The 20,373-nt window shown below is 38.2% G+C and overlaps 5 protein-coding genes across 8 annotated transcripts; 4 read left to right on the forward strand and 1 right to left on the reverse strand.

Annotated features, from left to right (window-relative positions):
* The first annotated feature begins 489 nt into the window (after positions 1–489).
* LOC109185250 (F-box/kelch-repeat protein At3g61590-like) lies at positions 490–3,489 on the forward strand. Its single transcript, XM_019335233.1, has 2 exons — positions 490–901; positions 1,944–3,489. The coding sequence occupies exon 2, from the start codon at positions 1,963–1,965 to the stop codon at positions 3,187–3,189; it is 1,227 nt and encodes a 408-aa protein (XP_019190778.1). The 5' UTR covers positions 490–901; positions 1,944–1,962; the 3' UTR covers positions 3,190–3,489.
* Positions 3,490–5,428: 1,939 nt separating this feature from the next.
* LOC109185234 (uncharacterized protein At5g41620-like) lies at positions 5,429–9,023 on the forward strand. 3 transcript variants are annotated; one of them, XM_019335225.1, is made up of 4 exons: positions 5,429–6,353; positions 7,128–7,250; positions 7,432–8,331; positions 8,374–9,023. In XM_019335225.1, the coding sequence occupies exons 1-4, from the start codon at positions 6,024–6,026 to the stop codon at positions 8,758–8,760; spliced, it is 1,740 nt and encodes a 579-aa protein (XP_019190770.1). In that variant the 5' UTR covers positions 5,429–6,023; the 3' UTR covers positions 8,761–9,023. The 3 variants fall into 3 exon arrangements, with proteins under 3 accessions (XP_019190770.1, XP_019190762.1, XP_019190766.1); XM_019335217.1 differs by having other exon boundaries at positions 7,432–8,319; positions 8,362–9,023; XM_019335221.1 differs by having other exon boundaries at positions 7,432–8,316; positions 8,359–9,023.
* Positions 9,024–11,436: 2,413 nt separating this feature from the next.
* On the forward strand, positions 11,437–15,320 carry LOC109185316 (BTB/POZ domain-containing protein POB1-like). 2 transcript variants are annotated; one of them, XM_019335300.1, is made up of 6 exons: positions 11,437–11,867; positions 12,606–12,728; positions 12,983–13,101; positions 13,256–13,319; positions 13,496–13,775; positions 14,226–15,228. In XM_019335300.1, the coding sequence occupies exons 1-6, from the start codon at positions 11,618–11,620 to the stop codon at positions 15,037–15,039; spliced, it is 1,650 nt and encodes a 549-aa protein (XP_019190845.1). In that variant the 5' UTR covers positions 11,437–11,617; the 3' UTR covers positions 15,040–15,228. The 2 variants fall into 2 exon arrangements, with proteins under 2 accessions (XP_019190845.1, XP_019190839.1); XM_019335294.1 differs by having other exon boundaries at positions 11,618–11,867; positions 12,585–12,728; positions 14,226–15,320.
* Positions 15,321–16,894: 1,574 nt separating this feature from the next.
* LOC109185384 (eukaryotic translation initiation factor 1A-like) lies at positions 16,895–18,048 on the forward strand. Its single transcript, XM_019335385.1, has 2 exons — positions 16,895–17,336; positions 17,687–18,048. Exons 1-2 carry the CDS (start codon positions 17,082–17,084, stop codon positions 17,867–17,869), a joined length of 438 nt encoding a protein of 145 aa, XP_019190930.1. The 5' UTR covers positions 16,895–17,081; the 3' UTR covers positions 17,870–18,048.
* A 261-nt stretch (positions 18,049–18,309) lies between these two features.
* Positions 18,310–20,231, reverse strand: LOC109185374 (protein CURVATURE THYLAKOID 1A, chloroplastic-like). Its single transcript, XM_019335374.1, has 5 exons — positions 19,937–20,231; positions 19,268–19,362; positions 18,977–19,084; positions 18,747–18,818; positions 18,310–18,637 (listed from the first exon to the last, which is right to left on the reverse strand). Exons 1-5 carry the CDS (start codon positions 20,091–20,093, stop codon positions 18,569–18,571), a joined length of 501 nt encoding a protein of 166 aa, XP_019190919.1. The 5' UTR covers positions 20,094–20,231; the 3' UTR covers positions 18,310–18,568.
* Between the last annotated feature and the right edge of the window lie 142 nt (positions 20,232–20,373).

Genomic DNA, 20,373 nt, shown 5'->3' on the forward strand with positions numbered 1-20,373 from the left:
AAACAGAGTCTATAATGACTCCACTACTGAGGCTCAAACTCACAACCTTCCAAATAAAAGTCTAATCCGGGTACCATTAAACCATATAGTCTTAGTAAATATCATTTTATCATATTTTAACCATTATTTAATATTAGGGGTTGAGGTTTTCGAGCACACAAATTAAGGTAATTAACTATTTTTGAAACAAATTAGTTAAATATTTGATGATACATTATTAAAATAAATTATATAACAAAAAATGTTAACCACTATATACTATGATAACATATATATCTGTTACTCATTCTAAATGAGGATTATAAAATCAAATTTAAGTGATAGCAAGATAGCTGTGATGGAGTGACATAGTTATGACCTTTCAAATGAGAGATTTCAAGTTTGAACTCCAATGAAGATATTATCTTATAAAGAATTACCAAAATTTTTTGATTTACTAACAATACGGCCATATGGGTGGGTACTTAATAAACTACTTATACAGGAGAGTCGCTCTATACCAAAAATCTGTTTATCTACTCCAATGTCCTGTTAAAAACCGCCTCTGTTTCATTCCACTACCTGTCGTTTTTGCTACAACAAAGAAGCCTATAGACAAAGCATGAACAGCCCCGACCCTAAGCTCTATCTATCTCCTTCTATATCTAGACACATAGACAATGCTTTTGAACTAAAAATCCAAACTTTCGCCTATTTAAGGATATTCATCGTGTTTTGACGAAGAATCCAAGAGACCCACCTCGTACTTCAATGGTTCTTCAATGTTGCTCTACCGTCTAGGACTAAAGCTCCTGCCTTTCGTTTCTTGTTTTGTTTTTAGTTTCCTTTTCTCGTCATTTTTAGTTCACTGATCGCTCTCGAGTCGCTTCGCCAATCTGAGAAGACGCGGTTCGCGGCAAAGGTACATCGTTTATTATTTAATTCCTCCTTTGTTTTTTCTTCTTTTGGGAAAAATCAGATTTCAAGATCTGTTCTTGTAGTTTTCTTCGCTTGAATTTGAGTTTGTTGGGTGTGAACTGTCACTGTAGGACAACCTGCGATCGATATTCATGTGTGTTTTTGAATAAAATTAGCTCCACTTTCGGTTTTTTTTTTTTTTTTTTGTTTTTTTTTTTTTTTAATCCAAAATTCTGAAATTCGGATCGAATACCACTTATATGGAGTGTAAATTGGTGAGAGAACTGTTACTGGGCTTTTTCATTTTTCACATTCTGCCAGGCATCTTTAAATGCGTTTTTAACTTTTTGCGGTCTGAACTCTGAAGTCTGAAGCTTGCATTTTTACCCATTTTACCTTTCTGCTATTGAGGTACAATGATGTGATCTGTTTCCCAGATAAGCTTTTTAATCCAGATATGGTCTAGCTGTATATGGAAGCATTCTGCACTCTGCAGTCTAGTATTTTCAGATGAGATTAAAACTTTATAACCTTTCTATCAACATTGGTTAAATATTTCATTCTTCTTGCATTTCTGCTAATAAAGATTCAGTAAATGGTTTTTACATACTGTAAAATTTTGAGGGTTCATTTATGCTTCTGAGCTAGCATACTTTAAGTTGTGTTCTTGAACTGGAAAATGTAATCTGTATTTGTGTTTCCTCAAGGAGGTAAATCAGCCTAGTTTGCCCATAGCTGATTGGCTCAAACCAAGAAGGTCCCCTTGTAAAGTTGTGGTTACCAAATCAACAGTCTGACCAACTTGGTTGGGGTTGTCCCGGCTTAAGAATAGTTGGACTGAAAGGCATCCTCCTAAGAAACAGGTGTTGTTTATTTCATGTTGTCCAATTTCTTTAATTGTATTCTGGGAATTATGTTATACTTTGTTAGCTGGTTGAACTCATGAATGAATATTAGCTTAATGGTCCTGTCAAGTCTTTTGAATTTTCGCTTTCAATTGATTTGAAGAGTTCTCTCTTTTCCATTCGATACTTTTTGCTGTACAGGAATTTGTTGTTCATCATAATGGATGGGGAATCATCTTGGGTTATTCAATGCCTTAATGGCACAGCAAGAGATAAGGTTGTGTGTGATTCATTCTCGAAACTCAACAATGAAGACAGTAAAGAAGTTGTCCAAGTTCCTGTAAATTTATTGCCAGATGAATTGTTGGAACGCATTCTGGCCTGCTTGCCCATCGCCAGCATTTTCAGGTCGGGTTGTGTCTGTAAACGATGGAATGAGATTGTGAGTTCATTACGGTTTTTGCAAAGTTCCTCACAGTTCCCCTCAGGAAAACCATGGTACTTCATGTTCACGAGCTCAGATGAGCCAGTTGGTTATGCCTATGATCCAATCCTTAGGAAATGGCATAGTATTCAACTCCCTTGTATTGAGGCATCGAATTGGTTCATTGCTTCATCTTGCGGGTTGGTTTGCTTCATGGACAGTGACAGCAGAAGCCAGCTATATGTCTGCAATCCTATAACCAAAAGCCATAAGAGAATCGAGGAGCCTCAAGATCTTAAGTATTCCGACTATAGTGCATTGGGGATCTCAGTAGAGAGGAGACTTTGCAGTGTAAATCTCAATTACTGTGTCTCGGTTGTCAAATCGAAACAAGTTCCGGGAAACTTCTTTCAGTGGGATGTCTCGATCCACATATACGACTCTGAAACAATGATATGGGAGACTCCTACTTCCGAGACCTTAAGTGGATGGAGAGCTGGGAATGATAGTGTGATATGTGATGGCGTTTTGTACTTCTTGGTCCACTCTACTGGTGGCGATCGCCCTGATTATCGCCATGGGCTAATCACTTATAGTCTCTCGAGCAGGCCGACCCATGGTTCCTTGATGAGGAGTTTCATCCCCGTGCCAGGCTCCCTCACCTGTGGCCGTCTGATGAACCACAAGGAAAGCCTGATAATGGTGGGAGGGATTGCCAAACGAGACCGGCCCGACATTATAAAAGGTATTGGGATATGGGCGCTTAAAGGGAGGGAATGGCAAGAGATTGCCCGTATGCCCCATAAGTTCTTCCAAGGCTTTGGGGAGCTCGATGATGTCTTTGCTAGCAGCGGGACAGACAACCTAGTATACATCCAGAGCTATGGAGCTCCCGCTCTCCTCATTTTTGACGTGGAGCAGAGACAATGGAGGTGGTCGAACAAATGCCCCGTGACAAAGAGGTTTCCTCTTCAGCTCTTCACCGGCTTCTGCTTTGAACCCAGGCTTGAAATCACTCCCTAACATTCTTCATGCACTCATTCCTTTTCTTTACCTTTTGTCGTTTGCTTTTTTCGTCTCCTGCACTTATGATGCAACGTTTTCCATATAGCCTTTCTGGTGCGGTTTACTTTTGTTGTGTGACACAACATTTTTCACATAGTCTTTCTAGTGCAGTTTACTTCTGCTGTGTGACTTGTGAGTTATTATACCAGAGCGGAGTTGTGAATGTTCTGTATGTTGTTTTGTCGGCCTGTCGGGGAAGGTTGGAAAATAACGTGTGAACAAGGTGATGTCTTTGCCTTGTTTATGCCATTTTTTTAATAAAAAAAATTGTGCCAACCTTTTCTTGTTGAGGTTTAAGATAAAATGGTTTCATGCGATTTACTTAAAGAAATGGATTTGGTAGTTTTGTCCTTTACAGACAGCACAAATGGGAATTTCATAGCCATCTTGTCCTTTTCACACCAAACATTTACACAAAATCCCATGAATACAACTATCCACACGAAAACAAGAAGCTGACATATGAGCTTCTTATCCATCTCTAAGCAATCCCCCGGCGGCACGGCGCATTGCACTTCTCAAAAAGTTAAGAGTTTAATTTTGCCAAATAGTTTGTATAATTTATTATATAAATTATTACACAAGAACATGTGCTTACACAAAATCCCATGAATATAACTATCCACACACAAAAAAAAAAAAAAAAATCAATTCTCTGGTGGCATGACACATTGCATTTCTCAAATTGGAAAGTTATAAGAGTTCAATTTTTGCAAATAGTTGTCAAACTTGTTATACAAGCTATTACACAAGAACATATGTTTACTCTGAAATAATGACAAATAATTACTAGTGGAGTGTTGTAATATAAACGGTCTAAATAGAATTAAATCCGTTAAAAAATGGTGGATATGAACTTGGAATCCAAGTTTCAAGGCCCATAAACAACACCCTTATGGATCGTGGTATAAAGCCCAATGTTTGAGAAGAGGTTACAGGGGACAAAATATTGTACTCCAATCTGAATTTTGATTTGCACAAATTTGGTACTAACATATGATGTGCAGTTTAATGGGGGACCCGGACCACAATAAGTTCATCATTATCTTATATAGTACACATTAACAAAAACTTTGAAAATGTCTTATGAAAAATCAATCACATGTTTCTCTGCAAAAGTGTACTGTTCACAAAGAATCAAACTTGTAAATTATTATACGAAAAAACCCCAATAGGTGCATGACTTCGGAACTAACCAAAACTAGTGGAGTATGATTTTTCGTATGAGTTTATTTTTATTAATATTGTTTGTCATACTCATAGGAGTTGCATGCTAATCTTGTGAGTATTTTAAAGACCTCGATTGTTGTAGTTTTTTTCTGTTTTTGTTTCTTCTATCGAGAAAACGATATTGTAATTATATTTAAATAATATTGCAAAAATTTAAATACAAAGATGCATTTATCTATCTACTGGCGAAAACGACCGTTTCCAAATTACCCTTGCAATGAGGGAAGGAGGGACAGACACGAATGATGTTCATCACACCTTAGCTAACATGTTATAGCCTATGGACCACCAACTTTATGTCTTTGCTTCACATTACTTCTTGCCTTGTTGGACCATTTCTATAATTCTTGGCTTCAACTAGGATCACAACATTTCACAATCTTACTGTATGATTACCCATATACTTTGTATATTTTACAAAATTCTATAATACATACTGGTTAAAAAGTATTATTATGTTGTATTGTATAACGTGGAACGATTCTTATATTTCTTTATTTAGTTTGCAATATGGTTTGTACTTTGTAATTCTTGTATCTCACTTTATTTGTTTTTTACTTTTCTTTGTAGTTCATTTCAAAATAATTTCAATATTTTATATTTAAATTAACTACGAATAATCTGCAGTTATAAGTATGAACTCATTGAAGATATTTGAAACGTCAACATCTAGACGAGTTATAATAGTCAAATCGGTGCTCGGAGTTCGGCCTCGGAACTTGACCAATCGGGCTTGGCGGTGGGTGAATGAATTAAATGACAATTGCACAATTATAAGAAAATAATCAAAGTCAACCTAAATCATCTTCATCTTCTCTAAATATCTTAATTACTTTTTCCTAAATTACTTCCACCTCCCATTAATTGCGCACTCTACCATAAATATTCAGTTACTATAAGAGAGCCTGATTACCGCATTATCTATAAATATAAATCTTGAAAGTAGGAAAAAGTATGACTACCTTGTAAAGTTGTAATACTGCAAATTTTCTGAACTCAAAAAAATATGGATTTGAAGTACATGGTATGCAGATGCTTGATTCCTTAACCATTGATGTGTGCCAAGGTACGTGTCGCACCCATCAATAAGCCGCATGATTTAAGGTTAATATTCTTTTAATCTTCCCCAAATATACAGTGGGATGATTAGAATCCCACCTCTCCCTACTGCGTAGCCTGTGCTTTTGAGGAGGTAAAAGAACACGACCAAGATGCATGACACAAATGTTTCAGTTGAAAACGGGGAAAACAACAGAGGAGAGGGACATAGCGGCAGTTTAGTCTGAAACAAACGACACATTATTTGATGACAGATATGGGGAGAGAAGAGTGGAACACAGCCCACAATCAGCACGTATAAATTGAGGAGAAATGGAGTGAGTTTGTGAGAATATGAGGAAAAGTTTCAGACCGGACACCTGAGAATTTGGCATGCTTGAGATAAAGTTAAAGTCTTTGGCAATTGGCGGTGGAAAATCAAAGAGTTTGAAAATTTTGGAAGGAGAGGAGTGAGACAGGCACCCAGAATTTGAAAATTGGAGGGGAGAGAGAGTCAAAGAGAGATGGAGAGAGGGGGAAAAGGTGAAGAGAGAAGGTGGAAAAAGCAGGAAGAGTCATTGGGTGTAAAGTTGAAAAGAGGGGTTTTGGTAGGGAAAAGAGGGGGCAATTGTACTCCTTCTCCAACATGGAAATATGGGTTGGCTCAGACTGATGGCTCTCTACTTCAAGATTACACCTTTCCCTCCAAATCCAATTCCACCTCTCTCTCAGTCAGAAAGCTTGGGGCTAACCTCTGGGAAGTTCAACCCCTCCCCAGACTCAAGATGAACAAAGACAAGGGTTTTCAGCTCCCTACCCACTTGCCTCAGCCACTTGATCCCCCATCACAACAGGTTAATTTCTCATATTTCCTACACTTTTCTCTGTTTCTCAACTATTTTAATTTGCTTTCATCAAGATATGTACTTTGCAGTCTATGCTGAACTGAGTTATTGCTATCTGTATGAGTTTTTCTGTTTCTCAAGTGTTTTGCTTTGATCAAGATGCATACTTTACTGTTTGTCTGGTCTGTTTAGAGTCTTTGATGATGATATCTTGAAAGGTCCAGTAAATCTGCTGAAATGAGTTATTACTATCTGTTTCTCATGTATTTTGCTCTGCTGAACTGAGTTATTGCTATCTGTAGTTCATATGTTTCCAACAAAGTATGTAAGCTTTGTTGATTTAGTTTATGCATTCTTTTTTTGAGTGATGAGGGAAACCCACATTCATCACTACTAGCCGGCGAACTTGTAACCTTACGATTATCAAGTCAACAGTCCGACCAACTTGGCTGGGGTTACCCCAGTTTATATGCATTCTTGAATGAATGATATGATGTCTTGCCTTTAAATTGAGTGCCACCTGGTCCCTCCACAGTCCAAGGAAAGTTTAGTGACAGAATCATGAAGGGTGGGCTCAGTGTAATAATGGGCAGAGTTAGAATCTGTATTTGGATAATTTTCAGATTCTAACTTTGAGCTTTTGTTTCTTCTGGATAGAATACAGGTAGGGCTTGTTTAGGCCTCCCTCTACTATGAAAATTTGCCTCTTCTTCGGTTTTCGCTTTTTGTTCTTTTCCTTTATTAGCTTTTGTGCTGAAATCATTGCCATTGTCCTTGTGGCAGCCAGCAGGTGATTCAAGAGGTCATGTAGCATCATTAAGGAAGCAGCATAATAATCAATCTGTGGCGGAAAATGACGATGCTATACTGTGTGAATCTCCTGCAAGCTGCAGTAGCTCGATGGAGGTATTTTCGCTTGCCCTTCAATCCTGACTTATATGTGTAGTAAATTGAGAGCCTATGCCCGTTTTATGTTTTTTATGTTCTTGCTTCTTATGTCCAAGTGCAGAAGTTTCCCGACCTTTCTGATGAGGTTTCGGTTTCATTGAAGTTTCTGATGAGGTTTTGGTTTCTTTTTATGTTGCAGATGGCTCCATATAGGCCTGCTGTGCTTCCTGCTAAAATGGACATGAAGGGTAGAAGTGGGAAGTCGAGTTACAGCCTCAAAACATCCACAGAATTGCTTAAGGTACTGAATAGGATTTGGAGTCTTGAAGAACAACATGCATCGCATATATTACTTGTGAAAGCGCTGAAAAGGGAGCTCGATCACTCCAAAATGCGAATTAAAGAACTCCAGCAAGAGAAGAAGATGAACCGGCTAGAAATAAACGGACTGATGAATCGAGTTGCTGAGGATAGGCAAATCGAAGAGGCAGTGAAGGCGCTAAGAGATGAGCTGGAAGACGAGAGGAAATTGAGAAAGCATTCAGAGAATCTCCAGCGTAAGCTTGGTAGAGAGGTCTCGGAAGTGAAATCGTCTTTCTCTAGTGCTTTGAGAGAACTCGAAAGAGAAAGGAAGGCACGGGCTATGCTGGAAGACTTGTGTGATGAGTTTGCCAAGGAAGTGAAAGAGTACGAGAAAGAAGTCCGGGCCTTGAAGTGCAAACCTAGGAGGGATCAGAGACTCGGAGAGCACAGTGATAAGTTGATTCTTCATATTTCAGAAGCTTGGCTAGACGAGCGTATGCAGATGAAGGCTGTTCATGACAACTCTGATAAAAAAACGATTTCGGGCAGGTTAGGCTTTGAAATAGAAGAGTTCCTTAGAGCCAAGCAATCTGCAGGAAATTGCAGGCATTCTTTAGAGTCCTTTCATCTGGAAGAGGATGGAAGTGCTCCTAGAAACGAGAACGTTGAAGGAGAATCCTTCGATGGCACACTGCACAAGCAAGAAAATGGAAAGTGCACTTCAAGGATTCATCTCGAAGAGATAACAGAACCGAATCCCACGATCAAAAGGAGCCAGTCTCAAGAACTGCCAAAGGTCCCCGATTTATTTACTCACAAGATGCAATCTGAAGAAAAGACTCGGGAGGAGGTACCGAGCAAAGATCCAGTTGAAGTGAAAGATGCAAAGGATCTCGAGAACACAACGAGCATGCAAGTTCGATCCCAGAAAAGGAAGAGTAAACAGCTACACATCCGGGGCTCCTTGCTGAATAGTTTGATAAGAAACCAATTGTCCCGGGGAAGAAAGCAACACGAAGCTGAGGAAAAGCGTGCAGAACAACTCCCTTTTGATCCTTCAACATTCACAGGTCCAGAGAAAACAGGCCCAGAATCTGCAGTTCCACCTGAACCATCTGCAAAACTGCAACAAGGTGCCAAGGAAAACACCCTGAAGGCAAAGCTACTCGAAGCGAGGTTAGAGAGCCAGCAGCATCATCACTCCCGAGCTTCAGAAGGTTCGTGATAAGTTCGAAACTTCTCCAGGATAGATCAAGCTCTATCAAGAACCATCAAATTCTTGCCTAAATGGATGCTGTTGCGAATTTTAGTTAGTACATTGTACACTTGCCATAAATGGATGGTGAGGGTCTTTGTAGACCTGCAATCTTTCTGTAAATGGGTAGTGAGTTTGTTACTTGACATGATGTTCTCCATAGCAACCTAAACATTAGGTGATACAATGTTTGATATTTGGTGCAAAAGATTTTGACAGATTCAGAGCTGTTAGTTATTCGTCTTGGCAGCTGTCTCTCATTCGACACTGGAATCGTGTGGTTAACTAACGACGACAATTTGGTGTTTAGAATCATCGTCACGCCAGGTTGGTACGATGAAGAAGGAGGACACATTGTTTTACCTATTCAGCCTTTCAACTCGCGACGAAGATGGCTAAACCATAGAAAACAAAAAAGATAATCAAATTAGAAAAGACAGGAGTGGCGTCATTTGGTTTTGACCGTTTCGGCGGAGCAACCAAAGTCCCCAGCCTCTGGCATTGACCACTGGCGGCTCTTCCAACTCTCCAAGTCGTCGGTCGTCCTGAACGCGCGTTCCATTACATTTCTTCCTCGTGCTATTTTATTAACATTATTCTAAAATAGGGAAAAAATCAAATAGACACTGAACATTATTCAAAAAGTTATTATTATTATTATTATTATTATTATTTTTGAAAATAACAAGTGGTAATTTCATTAGAAATAATGTCAGGTGAGAATAGATCCCAATACATATAAGTAGGATGTTGAAAAGCAGTAGATGCTAAAGCATGTGATAAATAATTGTATGATCTAGGAATAAAATTAAATGAATAGAAATCAAACGAAGATGCAGCCCACGTGTTAGCAAGGGCGACAGGTTCATCGGCTGTCTCGAGCTCGTGGTCTTTAATTCCACCAGCTTGTATTTCTGAATTGTTAAATCATTAATGAAAAGTTATTTTGGTTTCAAAAAAAAAAAAATGAATAGAAATCAAACGAAGATGCAGCTGCTCTGCAGCTATCAATAGCATAGCCGATGTACGAATGAATTGTAAATGGCGGTGAAGTAAGATAAAGTTGTAGCAACAGACAATCCGTGTATATCTCTATAGACCGCTCGCCCCGATCTTTTAACCATCCTTGCATGCAAACACCGCGGCTATAAGTGGTGAAAAACAATCCAGGAGAGGTGTACTGAACGCTGCAACATACCCCCATTCATATTGAGAAGGACTGCTCCAGCCGTAGACTTGCCCGTCTCGTGGAGGAAACCGGCGTCGACGTGGCAGATCCTCGGCAGTGGCACGACGTCCGGAACAGCTGGTGCAGCCGGCTGTTCGTGAGGCAGTGGCGGTGTACCGGCAGCGGTAGGCTGCTCGGGTGGCGTTCGTGTGTTGGGAATCATTCGGGTTTGACGCCAAGCTTCCATGGTTGCGGTGGTTGCCGCAAGTAATCTCCTCGGTCGTGGAAGAAAAACGTCCCAAATCACTCCATTTCGTGCTCTCCAAATATGATATAAAATTGCTGCTGCATATATTATCCCATTAGAGTCTAGAACATTTAGTAGTTCACTAAACCAAATATGAAAAATATTTGTCAAAATATTGGGGATGGGAAGGTTGGATTGCTCCCAAATGGCTTTTCAAAATCACACAACACTAAAGCATGCATAGTGTCCTCTTGAGATATTCCACACATGGCACAATTTGGATCCAAATCAACTCTCTTTATAAGCAAATTTCTAATAGTGAGGGATATCACTAATAGCTCTCCAAAGAAATGCTTTCCATTTAACTTTTAAATGTTAAATGTTACAATTAGGCCTTAAACATATTGGTCCTATTTGGTAAAATATTAACCTATTAGCCAATTTTGATTATTTATTTGACCACTATTAATTATTTGACTTGTTAAAAAATCAACTCCAAAATGCTAAAAATTTAAAAAGTTGTTCAAAACAATTTTTTCAACTAGCTTTTTTAGAAAAGAAATTATACCAAACAACTAACAATTAATTTACCAAACACCTTCCTACAATCAGCTAATGTTATAAACTAGTTATGTAGTCTAATTAACCCAATCAGCTAACAGCCATTTATCAAACATGACCATTATTTTAGAGTATGGAGGTCAAAAAAATCGATTGCTGACCTATAATTACAGGTCACTAAGGTTCCGACGAACCTCCAACGAAATTTCGACCATATTTCGGCAAAAATATCAACGATTGTCGTTTGGTTACCTTCTCCAACGAAAAAGAAAGCAGATCAATTACCTTTTCCTTTACAGAAAAAGTGACTAGTTGGTCGACTTCTCTAGTTACTGTAAAAAACAATTAATTGGAAATTATTTATAAAACCAACAAATAATTATAACTCCACATTTTAGATAGGAAGTTCAATGCCTTGCTATTTTCTCAAATAATTAAATTTAGGACACTTAAAAAAAAAGAAAAATTTTTAGCTAGAAAAATAATTATTTTATAAATTATATGGACAATATTATAAAAGTTGAGTCATATTGTTACACAAGAATAATTTATAAGAAAAGTGTGTTTTAAAAAAAAATAAAAAAATAATGAAATAAGGAGTAATAATTTAAACTTTTTTTTGGAAACAATACTTTAAACTTTTGATTAGCATAAAGTAGGAACCTAATATCATGCTTATTTCCTAAAGGAAAGAGATGAGAGTTTGAGACCGGAATCCTATGTGTGTTGCGTTTCTCTATATATATCTGTTCGTCTTCTCCGATTGATTTAGCGGCAGCTCGGCGAAAGTTTAATTGCTATTTGTACTCGTTACTAGCAGTGAAACCTAAATTTTGGAGAGAGAATAGAGTATGAAGGATAGGAATTTGGACCTGTTTGACCCTAGAACGGCGGTTATGGACCCTGATTACTCTCCTACCACCGGCCGCCAGCCGGATTTCGCCTTCGCCTTCAACGATAGCAACTTCTCCGACCGCCTCCTGCGGATCGAGATTGTTGCCGACTCGTCCGACCAGCTTTCCGACTCCGAGGGCTGTCAGAGCCTCGCGGATTGGGCTCGCCACCGCAAGCGTCGGAAGGAGGATACCAAAAATGAAAACGGTTTGTCTCACATCGCTCAATTTCCCTTCGTATGTGCGAAATTTGTATGCAATCCTTTTTATTTTCGTGTGCGTGTAGTTTAGCATCTGAAAGAAAGGTGAGAAACAGACAATAGTGGTAGTCTGAATGGAGAAAGTCTTTAACTTCTCGCAAGCCTGGATATAACTTGGTTGTTTTTTGACACAAGTATACTAGAACTGGTTTTTTTAATCCGTAATAAGAATAAAGTCTCTAAGAGTTGTGTTTCTCTTTCAATCCTTTTCATTCTATTGTTCTTTTGAGTCCTTTTTAGTTACAATTGTTACATAGAATTTTGTTGGATATGTCAATCAAAGACTCTTTGTAAATAAATACTTAAATAGGATATGTCTTTACTGGTCTCCATGTCTCAAAGTTCAAATTTTGGTATATGTATGGTCTTCATGCTGATTCTTGCCCCTGGATTTCATATAGGGGTTTCTTAATTATGATCTGTTCTGTTACATAATACATTTATTGAATTTAGGATTCTTATGGATTTTGCATTTCTAGTTATATCTCATTGTGCTGTCAGCATTCATTTTCCATTCCCTGTTCCATTCGGTTTGTAAGTTGGGACTTTAGTTGCATTTTTAAAACTGACCACCACAGTCCTAATGCATTAGCTGCAAATGCTGTTCACACTGGTTAGACCTCTTCTCTTTCTTATGCCAGCATGGTTTTTATGATGATAACCAGACATGTGCCACTCGTTTGCAGCTTTGGATATCACCATATGCCCAGAGGAGCAGATTCTTACTTGTCACCAGATTGATCCTGATGATGTTGATACTGAAAATCAAGAAGAGTCGGTGGTTGCAATGATTGAAGAAGTACAATCGGGTATTTATAGATCTCTTTTGTGCTCTCTATTTCCTTGTTCCTATCTTAATTTATTGCAACTTAGAAAAGAGGTCATTAATGCAATTTGACAATCTTATACGTATTATTGTTATGAAATAGATTGAAATTTTTTTGCACGAGTTGAGAGGCTTTTGTGTAATTTCTACATTGATGCTTTGTTCTATGTGCTGGACCATATGAAACATTGATCAAATGAGATTAGCTGAATTGAAAATTTTTCATTGTTTAAATAGGAGATGAAGCTCCCAACAGTGAAGATTCAGATTGGAACATGGATTCAAGGGTTACAAAAGTCAAAACATTGCATATCAGCTCTCCTATTCTGGCAGCAAAAAGTCCATTCTTTTATAAGGTAATTATAAATATTTTGTCTAATATGTATATTGCTAGTCTACTCAAATGCCTATTAATAAAACAAATGAAAGAATACACATCACTGTATACGCATAGATTGCCTTACATTATAGAGTTAGTGCATAAGCTTCTGTCTCCTGTAACATGTGCAGCTTTTCTCAAATGGGATGAAGGAATCAGAGCAGAGACAAGTCACCCTTCAAATTCATGCTTCTGGTATTTTCTTTCATATCAACTTCTTACATGAAATTCTCACTGACTGATATGTTATTACCTTTGGGTAGTAGTGAGTTGCTGCATGGACAGACAGCCAAAGGATTTCTGCTCTTAACTTTTTGCTTTATCAATTTATCTTGATTTTTCCGCTCTTAATTTTTTATTCTATGGTACAGAGGAAGCTGCACTGATGGAGCTCCTGAATTTCATGTATAGCAATACACTAAATACAACTTCTGCACCTGCTTTGTTGGATATACTCATGGCTGCTGATAAATTTGAGGTTGCTTCTTGCATGAGGTATTGCAGCCGCCAACTACGTAATTTACCAATGACTCCAGAATCAGCATTGCTTTATCTAGAGCTTCCTTCTAGTGTTCTGATGGCTGAGGCTGTTCAGCCATTAACTGATGCAGCAAAACAATTTCTAGCAGCCCGCTATAAAGATGTCTCCAAGTAAGTCCTTGTCCATTTAGTCCTATTAAATACCTACCTTTTTCTTGTGTTTTTCTTAGTTACTCCGTATTAAGTAATTGTAATGCTTTTATCTTCATAATATTCTGTATTTGAACTTTTGCTGGGGTTTAATCATTCTATCCCAGGGGAGATATGCTCTTTATTGCTCTTATAGAATTTCTTCTGTCAAATTTCTATTGGATTCTATATTCACATTAAATATCTCCTGAAAGTTCCTGACAGTTATTATAATTATTAATTCCTCTTTGTGTGGAAACAGGTAAAGGGTTAGGGGTTGGGGTGAAGTTTTCTTGATTTCCTCGGTTTATGTAAAAGATTTAATATTGACTGTGAACTGTGAATCAAGTTTTTTGTTTGTCCTATTTCTGTTTGAGCATTTGGAAAATTATTATTATTACAGTAGTTAACGAGTTGATGCAACTTTTGCAGGTTTCAAGAGGAGGTAATGAACTTACCCTTGGCTGGAATTGAAGCAATTTTGTCCAGTGATGACCTCCAAGTGGCATCTGAGGATGCAGTATATGACTTGGTTTTGAAGTGGACAAGGAGTCATTACCCGAAGTTGGAGGATCGACATGAGATTCTTGGTTCCCGTCTCGGTCGCTATATACGCTTTCCTTATATGAGCTGCCGAAAGCTTCGCAAGATTCTAGTTTGTAATGATTTTGATCATGAGTTTGCATCCAAGCATGTACTTGATGCCCTATTTTTCAAGGCCGAGGCCCCTCATCGGCAGCGAACCCAAGCTGCAGAGGGATCTACTTCCGCAAGTCGTCGCTTTGTTGAGCGTGCTTACAAGTATCGACCTATCAAGGTAGTGGAGTTTGAGGTCCCTCGGCAACAGTGTATAGTCTACTTGGACCTAAAGCGTGAAGAGTGTGCTAATTTGTTCCCATCTGGCCGAGTATATTCTCAAGCATTTCACCTGGGAGGACAAGGTTTTTTCCTATCGGCACATTGTAACATGGATCAACAAAGCGCTTTCCACTGCTTTGGTCTATTTCTGGGGATGCAGGAAAAGGGTTCTGTGTCATTCGCTGTCGACTATGAGTTTGCAGCTAGATCAAAGCCAACAGAGGAGTATATCAGCAAATACAAGGGTAACTACACCTTTACTGGTGGAAAGGCGGTTGGCTATCGAAACTTGTTTGGTGTACAATGGACTTCTTTCATGGCAGATGACAGTCCTTACTTCATCAATGGCATACTCCATCTTAGGGCTGAGCTTACCATCAGGCACTAACTTCTTTCCACGATTTCCAACAAATTGTTATTTTCATTTTGGTTAGTTCCAGCCTTGTTTCCCCAGCTCAAAAGAAGTAAGGAAAAGCTAAGGGAAATTTAAGGTGATGGCAGTCTAACAGCTATAGTTTAGATCTTCAAAAAATGTGTATACATCCAAATGAATTGGAATGATGAAAATCAAGTTTGTGGAGGCTAAAATTTTGGTCAGCTCAGTCTGTTGGAACTCTTTCCACAAAAGTTGTGGTAAATAATGTTAATAAGTTGGGATTCTTTAGTTTTTGGTGTTTATTGTCTGGGAAGTATGTTCAATTTGGTCATATGGAAAATCTGTGTATCATCTTTATATTAACCAAAAGTAACGAAAAAAAATTGCAAAAATGTCCGCAATGTTGAAATCTTAGAATACATAAGTTAACAAATCGCAGGCCAACCACAAAAAATTGTTGTTGAAACCCACTGCTACATAAGTTTATGTTCAGATTTCCAATCAAAACTATCAGCAGGCACGAGAGATATGTATGGTTTCTCAATGACAACCATATTATCGTTTCCTTGGTCATGCTGCTCTTCCTGAATTTGCTTGGCTGAGGTCACCACGGAAAAAGGACAAGAGCTTAATTCAATTGATTTCAGAGTCGAAATTTCTGCAAAGCTACTTGGGATCTCTTTTAAATAATAACACTTGTAAAGCAATAGGTGTTCAAGTTTCGGGAAATGATCACTGCTAACTTCCCAATGCTCGAGATTAAGCACATCGAATTTCAAAAAAATTAACTGGCAAAATTTCTCCTCTTCTCTTAGTTCCCACTTTCCACCTTCACAAGCATAACCTCCAAACTTGAGCACCTCGAGCATTGGCAAAGTGCTAAGCAAATTTACTTCCTTCCACTGAAAGCACTTACAGAAAAATGACAACTTCTTAAGGGTTTTAAAGAAAGCAATTTGATTAATAATTGGATACTCAAACCCTTTATAATTGTCACAAAGTTTCAGGCTCTCAAGTTGTTGTAAATAGGCAAGGTTTCCAACGCAATCAATGCAATTGACAGTACTTTCTAGCCTTGTAGCAATGTGTACTTTCTTAAGGTATGTGTACTTTAGTTTTTCTTCCATTAGAACTCTGCTGGCTTACTACAATCAGGTTTCTATCCTTAAGTTCTTGAATCTGCCTTTGAGTCATGACTTCAAAGCTTTCATTCTCAAATGCCTTTACAAAACCTTTAGCAAACCATAACCTTGCAAGATCGTTGGCATATATTTCTTTATCTTCTGGAAAAACTCCCAAATATAAAAAGCAAACTTTCAGTTTGTGAGGCAAGTGATTGTAACTCAATGAGAGTATTCTTGAGCATGATTCTACAATAGTTGTTGCTGCTGATGAATTTAGAACTCTTGCAATAAATTTCCACTCGTCTATTGTGTTGAGTTTGGAAAATAGTCCTGCAGCCACTACAATTGCTAGAGGCAATCCCCTACACTTTTCAACGATTGGTCTTCCTATCATCTCAAATTCATGACCCTGAGATATGCCTCTCAAGAATACATTTTCTGTTTGTGTTTTACGGCCTAAATATGGCGCTGGTAAGTGCATGTATACAAATATTTTGAAGTAGAATGTCCGAAAGAAATGGTCACGGGATGAACCACAATTCTTGTACCATTCAAATTTATTTGGTTTTATTGATTCCGTCACATAGGATTGTGGTCCGCGGCTATTGGGTAAAAAGAATATTTTGAAGTTGAAGATGAAATTAATTAAAATTCAATTTTAGTGACTGAAATACTGAATGGAACAGGAGGGTAGGGTAAAGAATCTATTTTTAAAGGCTTTACTTTAAACAAAGAAGTGATTCCTTATCCTTGTTGAGAAAGGAAATAGGGCAGAATCAAAACCCAAACCGCCCGTAATTACGATTCCTTATCCTTATTGAGAAAGGAAAAAGGGCAGAATAAAAATCCAACCCGCCCGTAATTTATCAAAATCGAAACTTGCTGATTTCTGGGAATTGGAATTGGGTGTTGCTTGCGTCGAGTGTTATCATGCCGAAGAACAAGGGAAAGGGAGGCAAGAACAGAAAGAGAGGGAAGAACGAGGCTGACGACGAGAAGAGAGAGCTTGTTTTCAAGGAGGACGGGCAGGAATACGCTCAGGTCCTCCGTATGCTCGGAAATGGCCGCTGTGAGGCCATGTGCATCGACGGCACCAAGCGCCTCTGTCACATCCGTGGCAAGATGCACAAGAAGGTTTGGATCGCCGCCGGCGACATCATCCTCGTCGGCCTCCGTGATTATCAGGCAACATCCTTCATCTTTTCTTCCTTATTTTTTTAAATTAAATTTTGTCAAAGGAAGAATTTCCCCCAAAAAATGATTTTTTTTTTTCCCCCTTTGTTGCTTATTATACTTTTTTTTTTTTTTTTTTTTGTGTGTATATTTTTTCTCTTTTTATTGAAAGATTTGATCTTTTAAGCCTTGCATCTCTGAAATTTAGCATTATTGTTCAAGGCTATCATAACCTAGAATTCCATGAATGCTTTCATCCTGTCTTATATAATAAGTTAGTTAGCAGTTTTTATGTTGCTGTTTCTCTTTTTAACTTTGGTTGTCTGATGACATGATTTTTAACATTGGTTGTCTGATGACAGGATGATAAGGCTGATGTTATTCTGAAGTACATGCCAGATGAGGCGAGGTTGTTGAAGGCATATGGAGAGTTGCCTGAGAACACGAGGCTCAACGAGGGCATTGCTGGTGGATTGGATGAAGAAGATGAGGGTGCAGCTGATGATTATCTGGAGTTTGAGGATGAGGACATTGATAAGATATAGGAAGTTGAAACCCCTGAGTTATATATCTCTGTGGAGTTTCATGTCACTTTAAGTAGAGAGGGGAGAACTTATTTGTAACGTTTTAAGTGATACAATGAAGCCTTGTGCATTGGGTTTCATGTATGAAGTTTTGTGCTTTTGATCAAATGGATGGAATAATATTAACTCTTTTTAAGTTATATCTGTGTGGTTGATTTGGTAAAGTCTGTGTTTTTCTTTTGTCTTTTGAGAAGATTGTGGACTGGTATGAATGTATGCTTTTCTGCAATCTTCAACTTGATTTGGTTATCTATTTGAAGTTCAGAACAGGGAATGGATTCACAGATTGGCTTTAGCTGTGTTTAATGAATTCAGACATATGAGATTTTGGTGTTCTGTAGTCCCTGTGATTTAGATAAGGTATTTGTAATCTTGTGTTTTGTTGAGTGAAAACATGAAACTGAACAAAACAAGGATTTACATGCTTTTTAGTCATCCAAAACTACATAGTACAGACAATGCAGTATTTACAGAAAGATTCTTAAACACAGATCAAGTTGAATACAGAATCTCATTGCAAGAAAAACCTTAAACAAAACACAAGTACTCCTACATAGGAAGCCTTCAATTGTTATTAGAGATTTTGCCTCTAATAATACTATACGCGATGAAAATGTAGCACGGATCAATATGAAATGATGTTGGGGTTCACCTTTGCATCTACTCAAATCCTCCCGAGATCTTCTTCTTCAACACTTCAATGTCTTCTGCCAGTTCTTTCCTGCGTGACTGCAAATACAAAAAGGAAATTCACATCTAGCTAGGTAAAAGCAACATGATTGGGTACTCTGATCAGTATTTCATGACAAAATTAAATGGTGACAATCCCGAGTCATACCTTGAAGAGAAGGTAACGATAGACAAACCATCCAGTATATCCGAGCCCCACCAGCTCCATGATTTTGGGAAGCTAGAGAAGAAAAGTATAGCATTTTAGAATAGATTGAACAATGACCAAAAAATGGAATCTATAGAAAATAATTGCATCCTATTCATGTCTGCAGAAAAAAAAAAAAGTGGAGATGCAGAAAGGACTGCAAACCAAATGCAAAGAGCTTAGCAACCTACCAGAGGAACTGAGTTGATGGCACCCACAAGTGTTGAAGCGAGCCAAACTGCAACGATTGCCCCACCTCCATAAAGAAGTACGGTAGACTTGTTTTCAAGGGCATCCCACTAAAAGTATGAGCAGAAAGAAGAAAATGAGTTGGGTGTAAAAAAAACTAATACCAATGGAGTAACACTGTAACAGCATATCAAGAAAATGCTCAAAGTTCAGAATGAAGACGAAATCTTGCAGAAAACAAAATGTAGTGGAGAAGGCAGAAATTCAATTTGGCTACGCATAACCCACCATACCTTTTCTTTTAGATCAGTAAACAACTCATTAGCATCAAGAGATGTATCCTCAGATGAAGATGCTTTGACCTGCAGAAGAGAAGACCTCTTGGGTTCTGTTTAAGACAATTAGCGTAAACATAAGCCGATAAACTAATGTAAAGAAAAACAGAAGTTCTGGCAGTGATAGTTCAGAAAGTGAGCAAAAGCTTTCCTGCCCACAGGTAAATCTCACTATTAGAGGAACCAGAGCAATGCTGTGGCCATCAACATGATCTCTAAGTGTTTATCAGGAATATAAGATAGTTTGCAAAAGGGAATTACATGATCAGGTAGTTTCACCTCCAAATATACTCAAATTGGCCATTCATCATACAAATTATACTAATCAAATTACCAGACTGCATCCATACAATTCAATATGATCAGGGAAGTAGGGAACCCCCTACTGTAAGTTCAGAAAGAAAACCAAGGGCTTATTGAAAAGATTCCAACTTTATGAACGAATATGTTAACTGGAGCATCATTCAAGCTGTAAAGATTCCACCTTTAAAGTAAAATTCTAGAAAATGGCATTTCAAATTAATTAAGGGCTATAAAACAGAAGCCCCTCTTTACCTCTTACCCCCTTCACCTCCAAACTTCCAAGGAACAAATTGCTAAAAAGAAAGAGTGGGTAAAAGAGAATACCCTTTAGTTTGAGGGGGGCAGAGAAAGCAGGAACGGAAACTCTGGGTAGCGGTGGGTACGGCAACGCACAGCTGCGGTTGGGGGTGGAGTAGACGGCGAATCTTGGGCTGAAGACGGCTGTCGCCGCCATGGAAGTGGAAGCTGCGCTTGCCATCATCAGGCCACTACTGTTCTCTTTGGGTGTGGCTGTTGGTATAGCCTATTAGCCAAAAAGAGCCGAGCCTCTTTGTGAATTTACAAAAAAAAGATATTAGATTAAAATGGATCAAACAAAAGTCTTTTGCTCTATCCACAATGTTTTTCTTTCTACAGGACAACATAAGTTGATATTTGTGTGTATGTGAAACGTGGAGGCTTTCCTCCACCTGATTGGTCCATTCCCTATCTTCGAAATCCATGCTGCCTTTATTATGGATTTTATTAAATGAAAAAAAAAA

This window comes from Ipomoea nil, unplaced genomic scaffold, assembly GCF_001879475.1.
Source record: "Ipomoea nil cultivar Tokyo-kokei standard unplaced genomic scaffold, Asagao_1.1 scaffold0188, whole genome shotgun sequence".
NCBI lineage: Eukaryota > Viridiplantae > Streptophyta > Magnoliopsida > Solanales > Convolvulaceae > Ipomoea > Ipomoea nil.

Coding starts and splice junctions, on each gene's coding strand:
- LOC109185250 (XM_019335233.1), top strand. CDS start 1,963: ATGGATGGGGAATCATCTTGGGTTATTCAATGCCTTAATGGCACAGCA.
- LOC109185234 (XM_019335225.1), top strand. CDS start 6,024: ATGGAGAGAGGGGGAAAAGGTGAAGAGAGAAGGTGGAAAAAGCAGGAA. Junction 6,354..7,127: donor TTGATCCCCCATCACAACAG/GTTAATTTCTCA, acceptor TCCTTGTGGCAG/CCAGCAGGTGATTCAAGAGG. Junction 8,332..8,373: donor AGTCTCAAGAACTGCCAAAG/GTCCCCGATTTA, acceptor TCTGAAGAAAAG/ACTCGGGAGGAGGTACCGAG.
- LOC109185316 (XM_019335294.1), top strand. CDS start 11,618: ATGAAGGATAGGAATTTGGACCTGTTTGACCCTAGAACGGCGGTTATG. Junction 11,868..12,584: donor GGATACCAAAAATGAAAACG/GTTTGTCTCACA, acceptor GATGATAACCAG/ACATGTGCCACTCGTTTGCA. Junction 13,102..13,255: donor AAAGTCCATTCTTTTATAAG/GTAATTATAAAT, acceptor TAACATGTGCAG/CTTTTCTCAAATGGGATGAA.
- LOC109185384 (XM_019335385.1), top strand. CDS start 17,082: ATGCCGAAGAACAAGGGAAAGGGAGGCAAGAACAGAAAGAGAGGGAAG. Junction 17,337..17,686: donor TCGGCCTCCGTGATTATCAG/GCAACATCCTTC, acceptor GTCTGATGACAG/GATGATAAGGCTGATGTTAT.
- LOC109185374 (XM_019335374.1), bottom strand. CDS start 20,093: ATGATGGCAAGCGCAGCTTCCACTTCCATGGCGGCGACAGCCGTCTTC. Junction 19,085..19,267: donor TTACTGATCTAAAAGAAAAG/GTATGGTGGGTT, acceptor TCATACTTTTAG/TGGGATGCCCTTGAAAACAA. Junction 18,819..18,976: donor CCATCAACTCAGTTCCTCTG/GTAGGTTGCTAA, acceptor TTTCTTCTCTAG/CTTCCCAAAATCATGGAGCT.